We start from the raw sequence: 18986 nt of genomic DNA, 5'->3' as shown, positions 1-18986 counted from the left end.
GGTCCTCGGAGTGTCTATTCTGTAGCAACACTTGGTCTATCTTCATCCTTATAAACCTGTGATACTGCCAGACTATATTTGGACTGTCAGTGAGCCCAGAAGAATAGAATACAATGGAATAGAATCTCTCTCAGGAGATTTGAGGGTACTGCAGTATTGAGTATACAGTAAATAGAAGAAATTGTTTACATTATAAGGCATAAAGTAAACAAATTACACAATTAGAAAAGAAAAATATGACAAAATCTACCAATATTTTATCACAAAATAGAGTAGAATAGAATAGAATAACAATCAGGAATGAAATGCACCTGAGTACGTGATAAAATATAATAGAACTGAAACATTTTAATACCTGGCACCGCAGAACAGCAGAATTGAATGGGAAGGGGAGACAAAAAAATAACATATTACATTAAGAACAATATAGCTTGAGAATAGAATAGAATACTTGGGAGATTTGAGTAAATGTGTCATGTGTCTCTTGTAATAAATGAGACACATTACTATTATGGACAGTATGTGGGTCCACACATGAGATGACATAGTGGCAAATGTAAATTTAATCTCAGAATAGAACAGAACAGTCTTATGAAAAAGCAGCAGCAATCTTTCACAACTGCTCATTCAAACAAATGTTTTATGACAACAGAAGCAATCATCCTCTTCCCTAGAATGTGGATGCTGTTTTCTATTTTCAGAAGTGTTGACTGGAGAGGGGTGTACAGGTGCAATAGAAACACTGGCTAATACATTTTGAATTGTTTCTTTATGTAAAAAGATTATTTCTTGAATAATTCTAGCCACATGCATAGCTTTAAAAGATGTGAACTTATTAACAGGTGTGCGGGATTTGGACATTATCTTTTAATTAAGTCATTTTTATTTTAAACCAACCTGCAGTTAAAGCTAGCAGCACCTGTATTCCAAATAAAATACACAATCTGTGTCTTCTCTGCAACTGAGCAGCACCGGTTTACTATGGCCAATAGTCCATTGAATATCGGTTTGCTGGTGATTTTAGGTGGCAAACTGCTAGTGTCACTTTCATAGGCTTTACATTTCTATTGTTATATGCACAGAAACATGCCTATAAGATTTGATGACGCCTAATAAAGTCAACTGTAAATGCAATTTTGGTCTAAAATCTTTTCTGCAAGGAACGTGTCAGTAAAGTGTACTGCATCTATCTGACCACCAGATGGCGAAGGTCTCAAAGAAAAGAAATGAAGCATTGCAGTTTCTTAGAAACTCATGTGTTTTAGGATATAATCCACACAGTGATATTACAAGTCACCCAAATTTCCTCTCTTGTTCTTTCTGTAAAAAATATTTTTGTTAGTACATTGTAGTGTTAAGATGTGTTGCTAAAGGATCTGCAGCAGATGATAGTCACAGGTTGTTCATAGACTCTGTAATATGTGCTAGGTAGTTTCTTTGTACCAATGATTTGTAATACATCTCCTTGGTGACGGCTAAACAATGGAGGCAGGTTCAGACAGGGCTCACACAAAGTAAATTGGTGTGGCACAAACCCAGCTGGAAACCCCCTGGTACCATACCACCGGTGAATAGACCCTCCTTTATCTTGGCAAGGCTCAGTACAAAAAGAGCTTGCAGAGAGCTTCTGGATTCTTTTACCCAGGGGTACAGAAATGGCTTCCCCGAGCACAGAGCTCATGTTTCTGCCTCTCGGTGGCACTCAGATTACATCACACACACACTTCAGACAGGAGAAGATATGAGAGCAGCCCTTTAATGCAGATACTCTCCTTTTCTCTGTAAGTAAAAAAATAAATCCTAAGTTATTTGTAATCATAACCTTGCCATAACCTAATTAACTTGATAGTAATCAGTAATTGTCGTTCTCTTTCAATTATTATCAGAATTGTTACATTGTAAGACCAAAAGTAGAACACAATTTCAGTCAGCACCTGAACACGTGGATAAAAAAAGAAATCACAAAAATGTTTCAAACTATGTTGTTTATTTTTGCCAACGCTTACAGCAACACAAGACTTTGTCAAATGCGACACATTGCACATACAGTACTGTCACTACTGCTTGAGGCAGAGCCGTACTACAGTTACAGTAGCTCAAATACTTAGTAGGACCAAAAATCAGCCCAACTCACAAGAAGCTAAACTAAATTCTCTCACACAGTTACACAGACAAACGATAGGGACCAACGCTATTCAGGAGCTTAAGCATAGTTTGAGGATGAACTGAGCTGTGGTTGTACTAGGACGTACTGTATCTTCTCCACCCCACAGACCACAGACTTGGACCTTGGAATTCAGCAGTAATCTCTCCGTCTTTTTCTCCAGACAGGGAAGGCAACCTAGCGTGGCATATACTATATGAGTGGGGATTATTTATGAGCAGTGAACACACAGAGGCTCAAGGAGGTGGACCAGCTCAGATGGGGTGTCTGAAGTTCTGGCCGGCAAAACGGGCCTTGTCGCCGAGCTCCTCTTCAATCCTGGGAGAGAGTGATGACATGATTATTAAAATAGATGGATCAACAGCCTGAGAACATCTACAATATTGTGCACATAAAGAGTGATGAGCACATAACTCATACTGTTGATAAAGTTGACCAAGCTTTAATTTTGCCATCAGAAATACACATATACGTTTTTGTATGAGACTCACCTGAGCAGCTGGTTGTACTTGGCCAAGCGCTCAGATCGGCAAGGTGCACCTGTCTTGATCTGGGAAAGAAATGAAATGACATAAGACCCAATCTGTAATGTAAAAGCTACACCTACGGCACAGTTTGAAAAGTCAGTTTTACCTGTCCAGTGCAGAGACCGACCACCAGATCAGCGATGAAGGTGTCCTCTGTCTCTCCAGAGCGATGGCTGACCATCACGCCCCAGCCGTTGCTCTGGGCCATCTTGCAGCTAAAAGAAAGACACATTTAAGCCATATTAGCTGGCTAATACTGTAGTTACTATCTTGGTTTTTGGCCACAAGGGTAATCTAACTGCTGTTGTCAACACTCACGCCTGCAGGGACTCTGTGACGGAGCCAATCTGGTTGACTTTAAGCAACAGACAGTTGCAGGACTTTTCAGCCACACCCTTGGCGATGCGTTTGGGGTTGGTGACTGTGAGGTCATCGCCTACCACCTGAATGCTGGTGCTGGCTGTGAATTTGGTCCACGCCTCCCAGTCATCCTGGTCAAAGGGGTCCTCAATGGACACCACTGTTAGAATGGGAATAAGGTGAGAGCAGAGTTTCAGCCATTCATAAATCTAAAACATTAGCACTGATTAAAAAGCCACTGATCAATAGTTATTATCTACAGAATCCTTAAAGCTGCAACGACCACTTGGTGGCAGCAGAATCAGAGTGCTAAATGCTCCACTATGTTATCTAGCTAGCTGCTAAATTGTACAGTAGTGTACAATGTTTTTTGCGTTATTGCTGAAAATAGCAGCCTGCTCTGACCCAAACCATTGCTTATGTAAGTTGTGAGTGAACCAAAACATTACATTTATGTTATTGCTTTGTTATGTATTTTTGATACAGACAGGACATGCACATACGGTTCCATTTATACTCTTTGTATGTCCGCATAAGCCCACATGTTGTTTGTACATGTCCTCACATGCTTTATTTGAGTCAGTCCTTTATGCTTTGCCTTTATCTTGTTAAATTAAATTACTCTCTATAATATCTTTGAAAAGTTGCATCTTTAAAAAAAGTAAGCAGTAATAGTTTTAGGGCTGTTAAGAAGAGGGCTATGTGTTAAAAACCCACCGGGGTAATCTTTGACAAAGCCCCTGTAGAGGTCAGCCAGCTGGTCAGGGGAGATGTAGCGGCTGGGGTCGTCAGGAGACTTGAAGTCCAAGTCGTACTTGCCACTCTTGTAGAACTCAGAGGCAGCTACATCCATGCCAATAACAATCTTATCGGTGTAGCCGGCCTTGGCAATGGCATTCTTCAGCAGCTCCAGAGCTGAAACAAAAACATCATGCTACAGTAAAAAACATTTCAACTAATACAGTCACAACATTCACCTGTCACAAATGAGTCACCTCTTAAGACTCTGCTCCACTGGGGCATTTGCCATATCAGCACCTTGAACTGACACTGGAGTCAGAGGCAGCAGTCCGTGCATACGTTACCGAGTTTAGGCCCTGATTTAGAAACCATATGTCAGCCAAATGGTGACATGCTAACTTCCCTTCCTTGGGAGGTCGACGAATGTAATGCTTGTCAAGACTAATCACACAGTAACAACTTTCTAGGATCCACTCCTTCCTGTCTAGGGTTAGGTACTGTTCACATTCTTTCCTGTACCGGTATTGAAACCTGAAATTCAGTTTTGGTAACCAACAGTAAATTTTACTTGATACTTTCCCTCTGTAATAACAAACATTTTATTACGGTTATAAAAATAATTCCAAAATTGTTCATCCTATTTACTTAGAAAATGTTATTTAGAATGTGTTACACACCACACAAAAAACACCTCCCTCTCCCCTCCCAAACCAGTCCCTACAACCTATTAAATCAAATAATTATTAATTTCTCACAAACAACTTTTATTCTTGTATGTGTATTTTTTTTTCTTTGGTCGGTTTCTTATTTTCTAACTCTTTTTAACTGCTCTTTAATGTTTTATGTAAAGCAATTTAATTGCCTTGTTGCTGAAATGTGCTATTAAATCAAGTTACCTTGCCATCCATCCTCCAGCCTGCCAGTCAGTCAGTCTACAGGGCATAGACAACTGGTGTGACTGCCTGTCCCAGAGGACGTGTAATTGCATTGCTAATGCTTACGGCTCACCATTGATATTATATTGCAGTGAACGTGCGTTTAGTTTTAAAAAGTGTAATGACACCTGCAACCGCCTAACCGTCATTGCCGTGACTCACTGTGACTTTGACAAACTGCAGTGTCAACGTAGTTTTCCTCCATCAGAACCGCAGCTCTGAGTGTGTGTGTGTGTGTCCCCTCTCCGTCAACATGCAGAGAGGACAGATAAGCTCACCCTTACCCTTAACCGGATCCGGTACCCAACCCAAATCCTGGCAAATAAAAACAAACCTACAACAGTGTCCTAGAATAACAAGTAATCTATTCAGCTGGATCTCAACTCTGTTGTCTTGCAATGGAACTCTAATGGCTAAACAGTGGTTATGGCTCTGATCTAATGTCTCCTCTCACCTTCCTTGTTCTCCAGGATGTTTGGGGCAAAGCCTCCCTCGTCTCCTACATTAGTGGCGTCCTTGCCATATTTCTCCTTGATGACATTCTTCAGGTTGTGGTAGACCTCAGCACCAATACGCATGGCCTCCTTAAAGGTGCTGGCTCCCACAGGCAGGATCATGAACTCCTGCATGGCCAGCTTGTTGCCTGCATGGGAGCCGCCGTTGATGACGTTGAAAGCCTGAAAGGAAGCAGAGAGGATCGGCTTTCAACCTAATGGAATCCCATCCGAAATTATGATTCTCCGGATCAAACATTAGCGGACATGTCTGTTATGCCTATTAGCATTAAGAGTTTCTAAAAAAGCCTGTGGTACACGACTTCGGTAAGTTCACTGTCATACTCACAGGAACAGGAAGGATGACTTCAGGGTTGCCAGCCAGGTCAGCGATGTGGCGATAGAGGGGAACGCCCTTCTCTGCTGCACCAGCCTTGCACACAGCCAGGGAGACGCCAAGGATGGCATTTGCACCAAACTTAGCTGAGGGTAGACAAATATTTCAATGTATTGTGAATATTGTGTTTAGACTGTATTTATGAAACATTACTGTCTTCTGATATCTATGTTCTTGGAGCAAATATCAATAATGCATGACGTTGAAATAATAAGAACCGACTTTTCTGTCATGTAAACACAATCTTTAAGTGCCTATCAATGTTTCTGTGGTATTTTAAAAATGTCCGTCCAAAAATCATTCCCTTGTTCACACAATCACTACATAATATACACTCAGTTGTTCAGCAGTGAGTGGACTGGCACTTTCACTGGCAAGTTTCCGTTTTGCATCTATAAAATGTGAAGTACTGCACTTGTTAGCAGAAAGAACTGTACATGCCATACAATTCTTAAAAATGAACAATACACCGTACTATAAAGTGGATACATTTCACTCTAATTATTTATCGGTACATGTATGTCACAATATTTACATATATTAAGACATAACAAATTTTCTGGAGAGAAACTGTTAATGGATAAAATAACCAAGTATGTAGACATCCTACTGTGATGAAACAGTTCTGCTCATTTTACTTGCAACATTGCTCAAAATGGCTTAATATACACAGAGATATTAATAAATGTATGGATAAATCTCTGAAAAAAAATTACTGTACTACAATATTTGAGTATGACTATATACATGTGATGTATATATAAATAGTTTTATTCCCAAACCCTTCCTGAAAGTAAATAGATTGTATTGTATTGATATTATATCTAACAAAACTCTGCACTGATATTGTCAGGCCAGTTATACTGCATAAAGTAGCATCTTACACTTGTTTTCTGTGCCATCCATGTCCAGCATCAGCTTGTCGATCTTGCTCTGCTCAATAACGCTCACATCCTGGATTAGACAAAACATGACAAGTTATAGTGTACGTTTGGAAACACACAGATTAAAAACTAGGTTCAATTATGACTAGTTAGTTCAGAAAAAAACACTCAAATAATGTTAAAATAATCACGGCATTTGAGAATTATGTCACTGAAACGGTTAATAGATAGTTAAGATCACTTTTTATAATTAAACAATGTTATATAGGAACAACAAACAACTGCTTAACATTTTAGTTTTATGCAATGACTTTGTTTTAAAAATCACACAAATAGACACATGGCAATTGTCAGTACTGCTGTCCATGTTACACTTATTTTTCTGTTGTATTTTCAACATTCGCACATACATACATAAGGAATTCAAGAAACCGATCAAGGCTTGGTTTTAGCTTGTGACATGAGCACACAGTAATATTAGTCAAACAATAAATGGTCCTACCTTGCTAACCAGTGCAGGTGCAATTGTTTTATTGATATTCTCTACAGCTTTTGAGACACCTGCAAGGACAAGCAGACCATAACTGACTCAGACAGGAGAAGACCATGCAGAGGAGGCATGACAGGTGACCACAGAATAGAGTAAAATATTATTAAGCCTTCTATAATTAGGCTCATTATGTTTACTCTTTAGATCTGTGAACATCTGTTTGTGCCTGTCAAGGTTAGTTTCCAAAGGCAAAGCCATTCTTCATGCTGCTGTGCGCACCAATATGTAAGAGAGTCATCCTGTTATTTCACACTTTATTTACCTGGTTACACAATGCAGGGGCCAAGAATTCATTTACATATTTAACTGCTCTTTTGACTCCTAACGGGGTGGAAGAAAGATGGAAAGTAAATGGAAATAAAGAATCCAGGACAGACAACAGAATGTATAGTGGTTTTGAAATGATACGAAAGATAGCAACAGAATAGACGCGAGCAGAAAGTTTAAAGTGGGAATAAATGAAGATGGGTTACCTTTGCCCATGTAGCGTGTTTTGTCATTGTCACGGAGCTCCAGAGCCTCATAGATGCCTGTGGAGGCACCGCTGGGCACTGCAGCTCTGAAAAGACCTTGGAGACACAGATAACATTGTGCAACAGTCATTTCCGAAAGTGCTGTGTCATGTCCAACAAGCCAGAAAAAGGTCTCATTGCAGTTTGATTCATGTTGAAATGTAATTTTACATAAGACCCGGTACTGTGACAACCATAACTGTGATTACTCTGTGATACTTATACAACACAGACTCTGCCGACATAAACATGGCTGACAAGGCATTAAAGAAGAATTCTACAGCTATAAAGAGAGTCTCTTTTGATAAAATGGAGCTGCCCGTGCATTAGAAAAGTGCAAACATCCCAAGAAAACAAAAAAGAAGCTGTGATATTCCCTCTCGCTTAAAAAAGGTAGAAACCTACAACTACCAGAATGCACTGCACAGCACTGGTCAAATTAAAGCTCCCTCTGGTGGGTGACAAATTAAAAGCTTGTCGAGCTTGTCAGTATTGAATAGTGATAGACCGTTTTGGGCTGATTAATGCCATTTTGAAATGATCGGTATCGGCCAATGCCTGCTCTCACAAGCCCGACTAACAAAAAATGTCTGCAGACACTTCTGTGATGCAACAGTGGGAGACAGGCTGCCAAGGGAGTATGTGCAGTTGATCTTTGGAAGGATGCCAAGCCACACCCACACATAAGAGGATGGCCATTTTGGATTCAACCAAGTGAGGAGAAATTGGGGATGAGCAAAAATCTGTTTAGTATTTGCTCAGTGGACCGGCAGAGATGGTGTGAGTCTGAGGGGATTTAGTGCTTAACCCTTGGGTTCAGGCTTAGCAAATCATCTGCATCAAGACATCACCTTGCTGCAGCTGGCAGAGCTGGCAACAGTCCATCAGGCCATAAAATCAACTGACATACTGTCACATCATAACATTTTATCTGGATAAAAACCATGGCCAAAATACATAACTAGAGCATAGAACAGGAACAGTGACTCTAAATGTCCAGATTACCTGAGCTACTGAAATAGGGTTTAAACAAGCATAGAAGATTTTCTTATATGACTGTGACCAAGAGGCAAGCTGGTTACATAACGCAGCAAAACCCAGATTTGCTCTGGGTGCAGCACATTTGCTTTGATCTGTGCCGTTAATGATGCCAAAATACGTCTGGTGGACTTAAAAGGGAATCTTGTTGGGTAAAAATAGGAATAAAGGTGCTATTTACAGTACACTGAAGCACTTGGTAAACATCCCAACTTAATGAAAAGATGACAGGGCTGCAGAATAGAGCAGCCAGATTCCAGCCAAAGTATTCCAGACAGTGTAGCCTGTTCCACTCCTTTCCATGTCAATGGTCATTGAGGTTGCTTCATTAACATTCTCAGGACATTTCAATGGGTTGAGCTGATCTTTTGTTTTAGCACTCAGAATAGAACAGCTTGCCAAAAAAACTTCAATCAAAGTCAGGCTATTAGTTAATTGGATAAATTGATCTCAACTGTAGCCAGACGTGTCAAACACTGCAGAGTTTGGATGTTTTATGCTCAGCAGCTTCATTATGTGATCTAGGATACAATTAGGTGAGGGAATAATGTCGATATAATTTACAAAGCATCTCTGCCTTGCATGCAATTTCAAGGATTTAACTCAACTCAGATGTATCTACTGTATGAACTACCTTTGCTCCAAAACAGGAACCATTACAGTAACAGTGCTGTAAAGAGTGTAATATTACAAGAGCTATTTTTAAACATCCACCATCTGATCTAATCCACTCTGGATCCACTATACAGTGGAGGGCAACACACTAGCTTGGCCATCCTAATCCACAATTGAACTGGTTTTTACTAGCTAGGTAATTGGGAAAAACACAAAAAAATTATAAAACTTTGCTTCCAATATGATGCAGCATTACACTTCAAGTTATAAATATGTTCAAATTACATGTTAAACAATGTGTAGAGGTTGAACATGGGCTAACATTTTATTTGTCATCTAGTTATTCAGCCATCTTGCTGTTTCACCCTTGACCACCATTTCTAAACTCAAAGTACATGAAAACTGAATGAATATTTATAATTGACCAGTACCTTTCTTGGTGTACAGGTCAACCTCTACAGTGGGGTTGCCACGAGAGTCAAAAATCTCACGAGCGTGAATCTTCAGGATGGACATGGTTCTGGATCTGTAGATAAAATGACAGGTAAGAGACATCAGTATAGTGCTGCTCCACAGGCCAAGCAGACAGACGGCTGCACTGTTACTTACTGAATGTAAGCTTCAAGTCAAAACAGTCAATTGGCAATAAATTAAATGCACAATGACATACGCTGGACAAAATGTAATCTAATTTATAGCTTGAGTTTGGGGGTAGAGGAATTAATCTTCAATGGAGTCTCTAATTCAACATATATATTTATAGATGAGTCGTGCACACCTCCGGAACCGACTGATGTGGGCTGGCCAGGATGGCGGATATATTAGTCCCAAAAGGGCGTGGCGAATGAAGCAATCTCTGCAAGCAGGGGCGGTTCTAGACCTTTTTAAATAGAGGGGCCAAGATAGGGGCACATGCGATTTTAGGGGTACCAAATGTATGAAGCACAAGTGTTATATACCACCAACTCTCCATAGATTCTGTTCTACAATAGTCTTACAATATACATATAACAATAAACACAAAAATACTCATTCAGTCGTAATCTACATTTTATTACTGCATATGAATAATATCCCCTTGAGGTCTAATATTACAGGGCACTGGCCACCCTCGCCCCTCTAGAACCGCCCATGTCTGCAAGTCCACTCAGTTGTCCTAATATAACAGATTACAAAGGAGTATTGCTAAATGCTTGCAATACTGAGTTGAGAAACGAAACAGAGAACTCTTGATAACAGCAGTGAAAGGTCACTATACGCAACAGTAGGTGAAGGACTTGGCACAACACATGTTTGGCTTCTTTTTGTCCAAGTTGTACTACACTGATATGGGTTAAAGTCCTGAGTAGTGGTGTAATCTCAGTGAGCCTTCGTTATCTCTTGGAATTCCAGTACTGGTGGTGGACAGAAAAGGTTTTATGCAGACAGTCTGGCCATGGCTCCTGATGTGTCATTGATTTTCCTTTGTTTTATCTAACTTGCCTTGTATCCATGCACTTACTTGCTCATCTAGCCAGTCAGAATGCATGAGTGAACTTTGAGTACAGCCTCCATAGTTAAACTAGAGTACAGCAGAATTAATGGAAAATCCGTTGTCCTTTAAAGTCTATGTGGAAACTTGCCACTGGCAACAGCAAAGAGGCAAAATAACCCAAACAAACACACACACACAGACCCTCCTCTTTAGCTAAATGGAAATATTTTAAAGTTGACTGGGGCTGGGTATTGGACTTCAATACTAATACTACTGACCTAATACTATACCAACAGTCAATGATTTAAATAACGTTTTAGTTTAGGATGTTTTATATAGGCAACGTTCTTGTAAAGTTGTGTTGTTTTTAGAATTTTGGCTTTATCTGTAAATATGAGGAATGTATATAAAAACATAGTAATATTTTACAAAGTATGGTATGCAAAAAGGTACAGAATGTTAATCGAATCTCAGAAATTTCAGCTGGTAACCCCCATACTAAAATTCACCACCCCTACTGAATTGGTAACATAAACAACATTAGATCAATATATGGCCGCATTAATCGACAACTATAATCCATTAATAATTATAGTTAATATAGTAAGTTAGTATATAGTTAGTATAGTTAATAAAATAAAGTAATTTTCAAGCAAAATGCACAAAATCTTCAACTTTCAGCAATTGTGAGGCTGCATATCCTCGCAACTACTTATATTTGAGATCATGAACTAAATATCTTTGGGTTAAGCTTGTTTCGGAAAAAAAGCTATTTGAAGAAATTATCAATAGACTGATCAATAATGAAAATTATTGTTAGTGGCATCCCTAACATCTTATACACTAGGTTTCTATCATGGATGACTCACATGCACATAGACCCACAGACAATTTTTATTCCTTTTTTTTTTCCACTGCCAGAATAATGCATACAGTGTGTGAAGAGCAAGGAGGTAAGCTGGCTGCACAAAATGGCACCCACAGATAAATAAATAACTGAGGATTGATAACCTGATATATGTTTACCCATGCTAGTTTGGCATGATCCTTAATTAAGCTACATTAAGATTAGCCAGCAAGCCATATCTGTGTGTTAACAATCCGTTTCATTCATTTATTCAAAAAAAATACCTTTAAAACTGCAGAAATACAATCTGACTTGATAAAAGTATCATCAACCTCTGTAAAGTATACATTAACATCAACGTAGAGACAAGTAGATACGTAACTAATCATCACAAAGAAATACCAGCAGTGTAATTTTACAACGTAAAGTAATTTTCCTACAACCTGTGAACACACCCCCACGTCTGCTGCAAGCAACTGTTGAGTTAGCTCACTGCCTGAGCATGAGCCAGCATGTGTAGCCAGTCCTTACAGCAAAAAGGACTTTACAGACATTTACAGCTTTGGACCAAAAATACACAAATAACGTTACTTATGATAGCTGTTCTTTAACAAGGAAGGAGGCTACTGGAAGTTGGACTTGCAACTTGACGCTCTTTTTCACCACACACCCTGCAGCTCTAAATGGAGTGACATCTCGCCAGCTGACGGCCTGGTTTAAAAATAGACGATGGGCTACAAACTATAAGCCACAAAACCAACAAGTAATAAATAAGATAGCGTCTATAAGCTAATCAACGATAATAAATAGATAAAAAGTATCCGCTTACACAGAGACAGTACTTTGACGTTACCGTCGTGTAAGAGGAATATCATGTACACATTTAGAAAGACAAGTAGTCTAGTTTATATTAGCACACACTGTCTTAGAATAGGCTCTTTAAGTCTTAATAGGTGTTGTCTTATCCAAAATGTGCATATAACACGCAGAAATAACGATATCAAAGTTACCTTTTCCGGGCCTAACTGTGTGCAAGGACAGTGCTGTCTCTCTCTCGTGCAGACAAGCGGAGAAGGCGCTCGTGACGTTTCGGGCTCAATGATAAGTGAACGGAATCAGGAAGGAACAGGCAACGGAGTAACGCCATTGGCTGGGAGTGGCTCACGAGGCAGACTAGAGCGAGGAAGGATGCACGTCCACCATCACATCACATCCCAAAATGAGGACTAAGACGATGCGGATGTTTTGAATCTTTGCAAAAGTATCACGTATGAAAAAGCCACACATATAAACATACAGAAATCAAGCATGTTTGATTTTAGGTGAATTATGGAAAATCGAATTGTTTCGTGTGAGGATGAAAGAGGCAGTATGCGGAACGATGACGCATTTTGAGTACGTGCAGAGAAGCAGGCAGGGACGCAGTGGTTAGTTGTTGGTCACATGTCACTTGCGGTCACGTTTTTTTGGCAATGACTTTTCTTTTCCCGTCACGAATATAATAAAAAAAAGCTGTCTGCTTTCCTAAAATGTCAATCACCTTCTTGGAATTTGTCCAGACATCTAAACTTGTGGAAAAATCAACCTTAGTTTCAACAGTTACCTTTTACATGACTTCACAAATGAGGCTATATCTAAATGCTTCTGAAACATAAATGGAGCCCTATGTATAAATATGACATCTAAAACTTTTACTTTTCAACCAAATGCATCCCAGTTTGGGCCTAAATACAGGCTAGGCGTTTTTTGATCTGCAAACCACCACATAAGTGATTAATGGGAACCTTGTGTGAAGATACACTATGAACAAGAATAAACCCTTTTAAGATGTTTCTGCTTTTTATTGTATGTGTTTTGAAACTTGTTTTCCCTTCAGAGTATAAAAATGTGGATGTACTTGCATTTGCACAGTGAAGTATTTTAAAGGGTACTGCGCTGGTAATGCACGTAGACATTAAAGTAATGAATCAAAACATGAGTGAAAAGTGGGTTTCCCCCTACACATCTGTCTCATCGTTGCAGGACATGGTTTCGTGCAGCTGTGCAGTGCAATGGGAGCATCCATGACAGATCAGAGCTGCTGCAGTGACCTTGAGCCTCTTCTGTCAGTGTTAAATCCGACTGCGCCATCTGCTGCCCACATGCTCTCACTGAAATGTGTCTGGAACATGGTCCCGCAGCAGATGTGCACGTTGGAAAGGAGTTCCTTATAAATAAAAGGATTGAGGAATATACTGACTCAGAATTTTCATCCAGTACCTGTTTCTTTTAATTTCTTTTCAAAAAAATGTATTTTCTTTCAATTTAAATGCATTTTTTGAATGAGCTAGTGTACTATAGCAGTTATGTTGACAACAATGGGGAAATATCAAAAATAAACTTGATGTATTCTACTCTTCGTGGAGATTTGTGAATATATGATTTAAGGATTTTAGTTGAAGAATATTCAAAACATTTACTTAATTAAAAAGTACCAATACTAAACTAAAACAATTCCAACGTTCTTGATTCAAAATCTTACTTAAGTAAAAGTACAGAGGTATTAGCATCAAAATGTACATTATGCAGGGTCCTTGTAAGTGTTATATTATTTTACTACTGGATCATTATGAATGGATTATCATGCAAGCAGTATTTTGATTTTAAAGTTGGTTGAACAAATGTGACTACTACTTCATATACCATTGTTTGATCTATAAGAATGTATCATTTGTTATGACACAATCATATGTTTTGAATGTAAAAGTTCAATCTGCATAGTAATTAATCCAGTCGTCGGATAAATGTAGTGCAGTAAAAAAAAAGAAATTGGAGTTGAAGTGTTGCATAAAATGGACAGAAGCTATAAACTGTTTTCAGACAGGCCTGCAGTGCTTCAGTAAATGTACTTCCTGTACACATTAAACACTCTAGACTAGACTAGAGACTAGACTTAGACTAGAATATTACTTTAAACTCTGTAAACTTGTGATGAGCATTCATATTTATTTTAATTTTTTTCCCGACTGAATTGGTGATCACTTAATCAATACAACAATTTATTGATTAATTAAAGGTAAAAATCATTTTCTTCTTCTTTTTCACCCCTGGCTTTTTCTCATAGTGTGAAAAGTCTATGTGTTGCTAATAAAAGTAACAATCTGTTGTGTACATGTCCCAGTAAGCCATAACAGTGTAGGCCAGCATGTACAATACTAGGACATTGAAACAGAAACATTTATAAGTTGTGAGTAAGAATTGTTTTTTGTTTCTTTTTCCATGTTTCTGGTCAGGCAAAACGCAAACAAGGGAAAGCAGACCCATTAGACCAATTTAGTGATGACTTACTAACTTTTATTAGAAAGTGAAATTTGCTGAATTTGCTGAATTTTGCTGAACTCCAGCTTGTCTGCCGCGGTGTCTGGAGTTTCTACCACCTGTGTGATAGGCTGTTTCTGGCGCTGCTTGTACCACCTGTGAAATGGCATCAGCACTTCCACTCTCCTTATTTGTTGGTCAACATTAGAAAGCTGCACCATGATGTAAATGACTTGGTGATGCGTATGACTGACGCATGTTGCTGTCAGTCAATTTAAAATGTTTCCAATAACCAAAGCACCAGCCCAAGGATATCAGGCAGCCAGGATGGAAGGGTGAAGGCCAAGCCTAAGCCAAATCTACATATGTTTTAGGAAGTGGTTAAATTAGAGCTCCTCCATATGCCCTCTGGCTCCAACAAATCCCCAGTTCAGGAATCTACACCTGCTGTGATATTATCCGAAAATATGACATGCATACATTTCCATTGCTGTAGTGATCACTGATGATACATTGCTATCATGCCATCAAATGACATGTAATGATGACAACAGCAATATCTTTTTACTTAGAGAAAGCCTTTGTCGTGCCGTGTGTCCTTGTAAAAATGTCATTGCCACTACTGAGCTGCCCTCAGCTGAAGACTCCAGTGGAGTTTTTTTTTAGTGGCTCAGCTGGTTGTACTGGTTGTGCTTCAACTGAGTGAGCACGGTATTCCAGGAAAGAGTCTTCATGCTCAGTGGACCCTGGTTAAAAATAGTAAATAAGAACTTAAGACCCATCAACTCTCCCTACAGTGTGCTTGTCATGATCCAGATGTCTCAAACAACAACCAGTTTATTTTTACCACACTCACGTCACGTGAAACCCAACTTTTCCAGTTATCTGAGTTTGCATGGTCTGTGTAATAGGTTCATGTCTGGAAGGATTTAAGTCACCTAGGGTATTCCCCCAAATATTTTTTTAATGATGTTTTTTAGGGGTTTTAGGGGTTTAGGGGCTGACGAGAAACAGGACATGGGACCGGGGGGTGATGACATGCAGCAAAGGGCCTCAAGTTGTATTTGAACCTGGGCCACTGGCAAGGACTTAGCCTGTATGGGGCACGTGCTACCAGGTGAGCTGGAGGCCGCCCCCAGCAGACGTCAAAATTGCTACTGATATTTTCATTGTCACAGCAACTTCAATCCATCTCACCTTTATGCTACGTGTTTTCCTGGGTGAACAATGGTGATTGTAAAAAGACTGCAGCTTTACCCAGTACATCCCTTGTCCCACTCGTGGAAACAGGACATTGGATCTCTGTTTTGACTCTATTAAGGGGGCCTGTAAGTCTATTGCAGGTCCTCCTCTTGGATTCTCCGACCACGATGTTGTCTGTCTTCTCCCTTCATATGGGACTGTGCTTTACAGGGACAAGGCGCAGACATGTGAAGTCCAGGTGTGGAGAAAGGATTGCTCTCTGGCCCTTCAAGGGTAGCTTTCACTGTACGGATTTGTCAGTCTTTCAGGAAAACTCCAACAGTATGGCCAAACTTTATGTGTTGATAGTGTGATCCCATCAAAAAGGTTGTCTTGGGTGCCTGGGTAGCTCAGTTGGTAGAGCGGACGCCCATAAATAGAGGTTTACTCCTCGACGCAGCGGGCCGGGGTTTGATGCCGACCTGCGGCCCTTTGCTGCATGTCACTCCACCTTCTCTCTCCCCTTTCATGTCTTAAGCTGTCCTGTCAAATAAAGGCCTAAAAATGCCCAAAGAAATGGTCAAAAAGAACAACCGGTTGTCTCTTATCCAAGTAAAAAGCCTTTGATCACTGAGGAACTGAAAAATTTGCTTTGGGAGAAGAAGGCTTTTAGAAGAGGTGATAAAACTGGCTATGCTGAAATTAGGAAAGTAGTTTCTGCCGAAATGGTTAAGGCACAATCAGAAATATCGGGCTAAAATTGAATCCAGATTCATTGAGTGTGACCTCAAATCGGTCTGGAGGGGTGTGAAATTGAGGATCTAATGATATCTGACTGGTTTCACTTCAAATGTGCAGCTGACAAATGAGTTAAGTAGATTTTATTTGAGATTCAACTCTGATGATTTTTGTGGGAGTAACATGTGTGAACTTGTCAGGGACACGTCTGATGTCTCCATGGTTGCTTGTGGTATGCTTCTATAGCAGACTAAGGTCAGCAAGAGCCCAGGTCCAGATAACATTAGTGGCTGTGTGCTTAAATTCCTTGTTGGTCGAACAGTTCCTAAAATATGGAAACATGCCACCATTTTTACTGTGGCTAAATGAAAGAACCCTATGGTATTGGCCAGCGTTACACATACTGTCGTTCAGGAGAAGGACACTGAGATTGTAAGTCAGTATAAATACCTGGGAACCATTATTGATAATACATTATGTTTTGAACCCAACACTGAAGCTGTTCATAAAAAGTCCAGCAGAGGCTTTTCTTTTTGAGAAAAAGGAAGTCATTCACTGTGTGCAATGTTTTAATAACTTTGTTTTATCATTGTTTTATTGAGTCTTATGTTTTGCATGGTGGCGTGGTATGACAGTCTTCCATTGGCTGGGTAAAAACAGGCTAGAAAATGTGGTGAAAGTGGCAGGTAAGATGAACGGAATATTTATTGTAAGCGTGTCACCTCTTGTTTCAGAATGCCCAGAACAAGAACAAGGCATGCCAGGGCTTCTGCTATCCCTGCCAGTAAAAAAGCTTATTTTATTTCATCAAACATCAGATCAAATTTCCTTCGGGATAATAAAGTTGGAACGTTAGACATTCCAGGAAACGGTTGTCATCACCAAATACAGAAAAAAATGTGACAATATATTCTTAATCGATGACCTTTTTGGTGCAGAAAAAGAAAATACACTGACATTCATAAACAAAAGTAACTTAAAATATTACCAGGTATTCGTTGATCCATTTGTGTTTAATCTTATTATCACCTTCATGTGAATAAATTAACCCAAGTACCTGATTAAGTGAATGACAAGACAAGGGAAGAGAATATAAAATAAGATTAGCTTTAGATGGGATCAATACAGGGAAATTATGTAAAATCAGCAGAGAACAAATTGGTTGTGTAATATTTTAAACGATACTATATGTACAACGTGGAGGAGGAAACAGAGGCACGATGAAACATTCACAGGAAGTGGGCAAGGGTGGATTGGTGTTGAGACATTTGTTAGTAACGTGCAGTACACATAGCCCTCTCCAGGAACCATCACCTTATCATGGTGGAGAGGTTTGTGTGTCCCTATGAACCTGAGGGCTGTGATGTCAGGAGCTTTGTGCTCCTGGTAGGGTCTCCCATGACAAAGTGGTCTCAGGTGTGGGGCCAGACAAAGAATTGTTCAAAAATCTTGAGAGGGAGAAAGAGTGACCCCGCCTGGAGGAAGCCAGACTGGAGCCGGGCCCAGGCAGGCCCATCTGGGGCCCAATATTTGAAAATTTGCAGATTATCCAGCTGGGAGGAGGCCTCGGGGAAGATCCAGGACTAGGTGGAGAGATTGCATCTTCAACCTGGCCTGGGAATGCCTCGGGATCCCCCAGTCGGAGCTGGTTGATGTGGCTTGGGAAAGGGAAGTTTGGGTTCCCCTACTGGAGCTGCTGCCCCCGCGACCCGATACCGGATAAGCTGATGAAGATGGATGGATGGATAGATTATCTATATGCATTGGTTTGTATAGTGGTGTTTGTGGCAACTGCATGTACTGTGTGTATGTGTGTATGTGCAGTATAGATGCAGATAAACATTTATAAGCACATGCATATTTGTTTTTATTTATGTGATATAAATACATTGTCTATTTGATATTTTCTGTTATATTGCTTTATTCTTAATAGTATTCTTGCTAATTTAATCATAACATCAGACAACATTTCCTCCCATCTCGGTGGTCTGATCAAACTGTTCTTCTCATGGTTTTTACTGGGAGTTGTATGATTTGAATTGGGCTTTCACACATCATCAAAACTAGATTATTAGGTAGTAGGTTCCCAACAGCGTTCTGGAAGAAATTGGAAAAAAGAGACATTTAGCGTAAGAAACTCTCATCTGACTCTGGACTCATCTGTTTTAAATTTGATCCCACACTTTTTTTTGAATTTCTACAGACAGCATGTAGCTTTTGTTTTGTTTTTT

At 39.7% G+C, this 18986-nt stretch overlaps 1 protein-coding gene across 4 annotated transcripts; it reads right to left on the bottom strand.

The window, feature by feature from the left end:
* Positions 1-1966: 1966 nt before the first annotated feature.
* eno1a (enolase 1a, (alpha)) lies at positions 1967-12817 on the bottom strand. 4 transcript variants are annotated; one of them, XM_034876012.1, is made up of 12 exons: positions 12549-12817; positions 9649-9743; positions 7526-7621; positions 7315-7373; positions 6503-6572; positions 5571-5704; positions 5182-5404; positions 3769-3966; positions 3010-3211; positions 2798-2906; positions 2656-2714; positions 1967-2482 (listed from the first exon to the last, which is right to left on the bottom strand). In XM_034876012.1, exons 2-12 carry the CDS (start codon positions 9731-9733, stop codon positions 2419-2421), a joined length of 1299 nt encoding a protein of 432 aa, XP_034731903.1. In that variant the 5' UTR covers positions 9734-9743; positions 12549-12817; the 3' UTR covers positions 1967-2418. The 4 variants fall into 4 exon arrangements, with proteins under 4 accessions (XP_034731903.1, XP_034731901.1, XP_034731904.1 ...); XM_034876010.1 differs by lacking the exon at positions 7315-7373 and adding an exon at positions 7005-7063; XM_034876013.1 differs by lacking the exon at positions 12549-12817 and adding an exon at positions 9827-10006.
* Positions 12818-18986: the final 6169 nt, after the last annotated feature.

The sequence above is a fragment of the Etheostoma cragini genome, chromosome 7 (assembly GCF_013103735.1).
Source record: "Etheostoma cragini isolate CJK2018 chromosome 7, CSU_Ecrag_1.0, whole genome shotgun sequence".
Taxonomy (NCBI): Eukaryota; Metazoa; Chordata; class Actinopteri; order Perciformes; family Percidae; genus Etheostoma; species Etheostoma cragini.
This window is presented reverse-complemented; position numbering and strand designations above follow the sequence as displayed.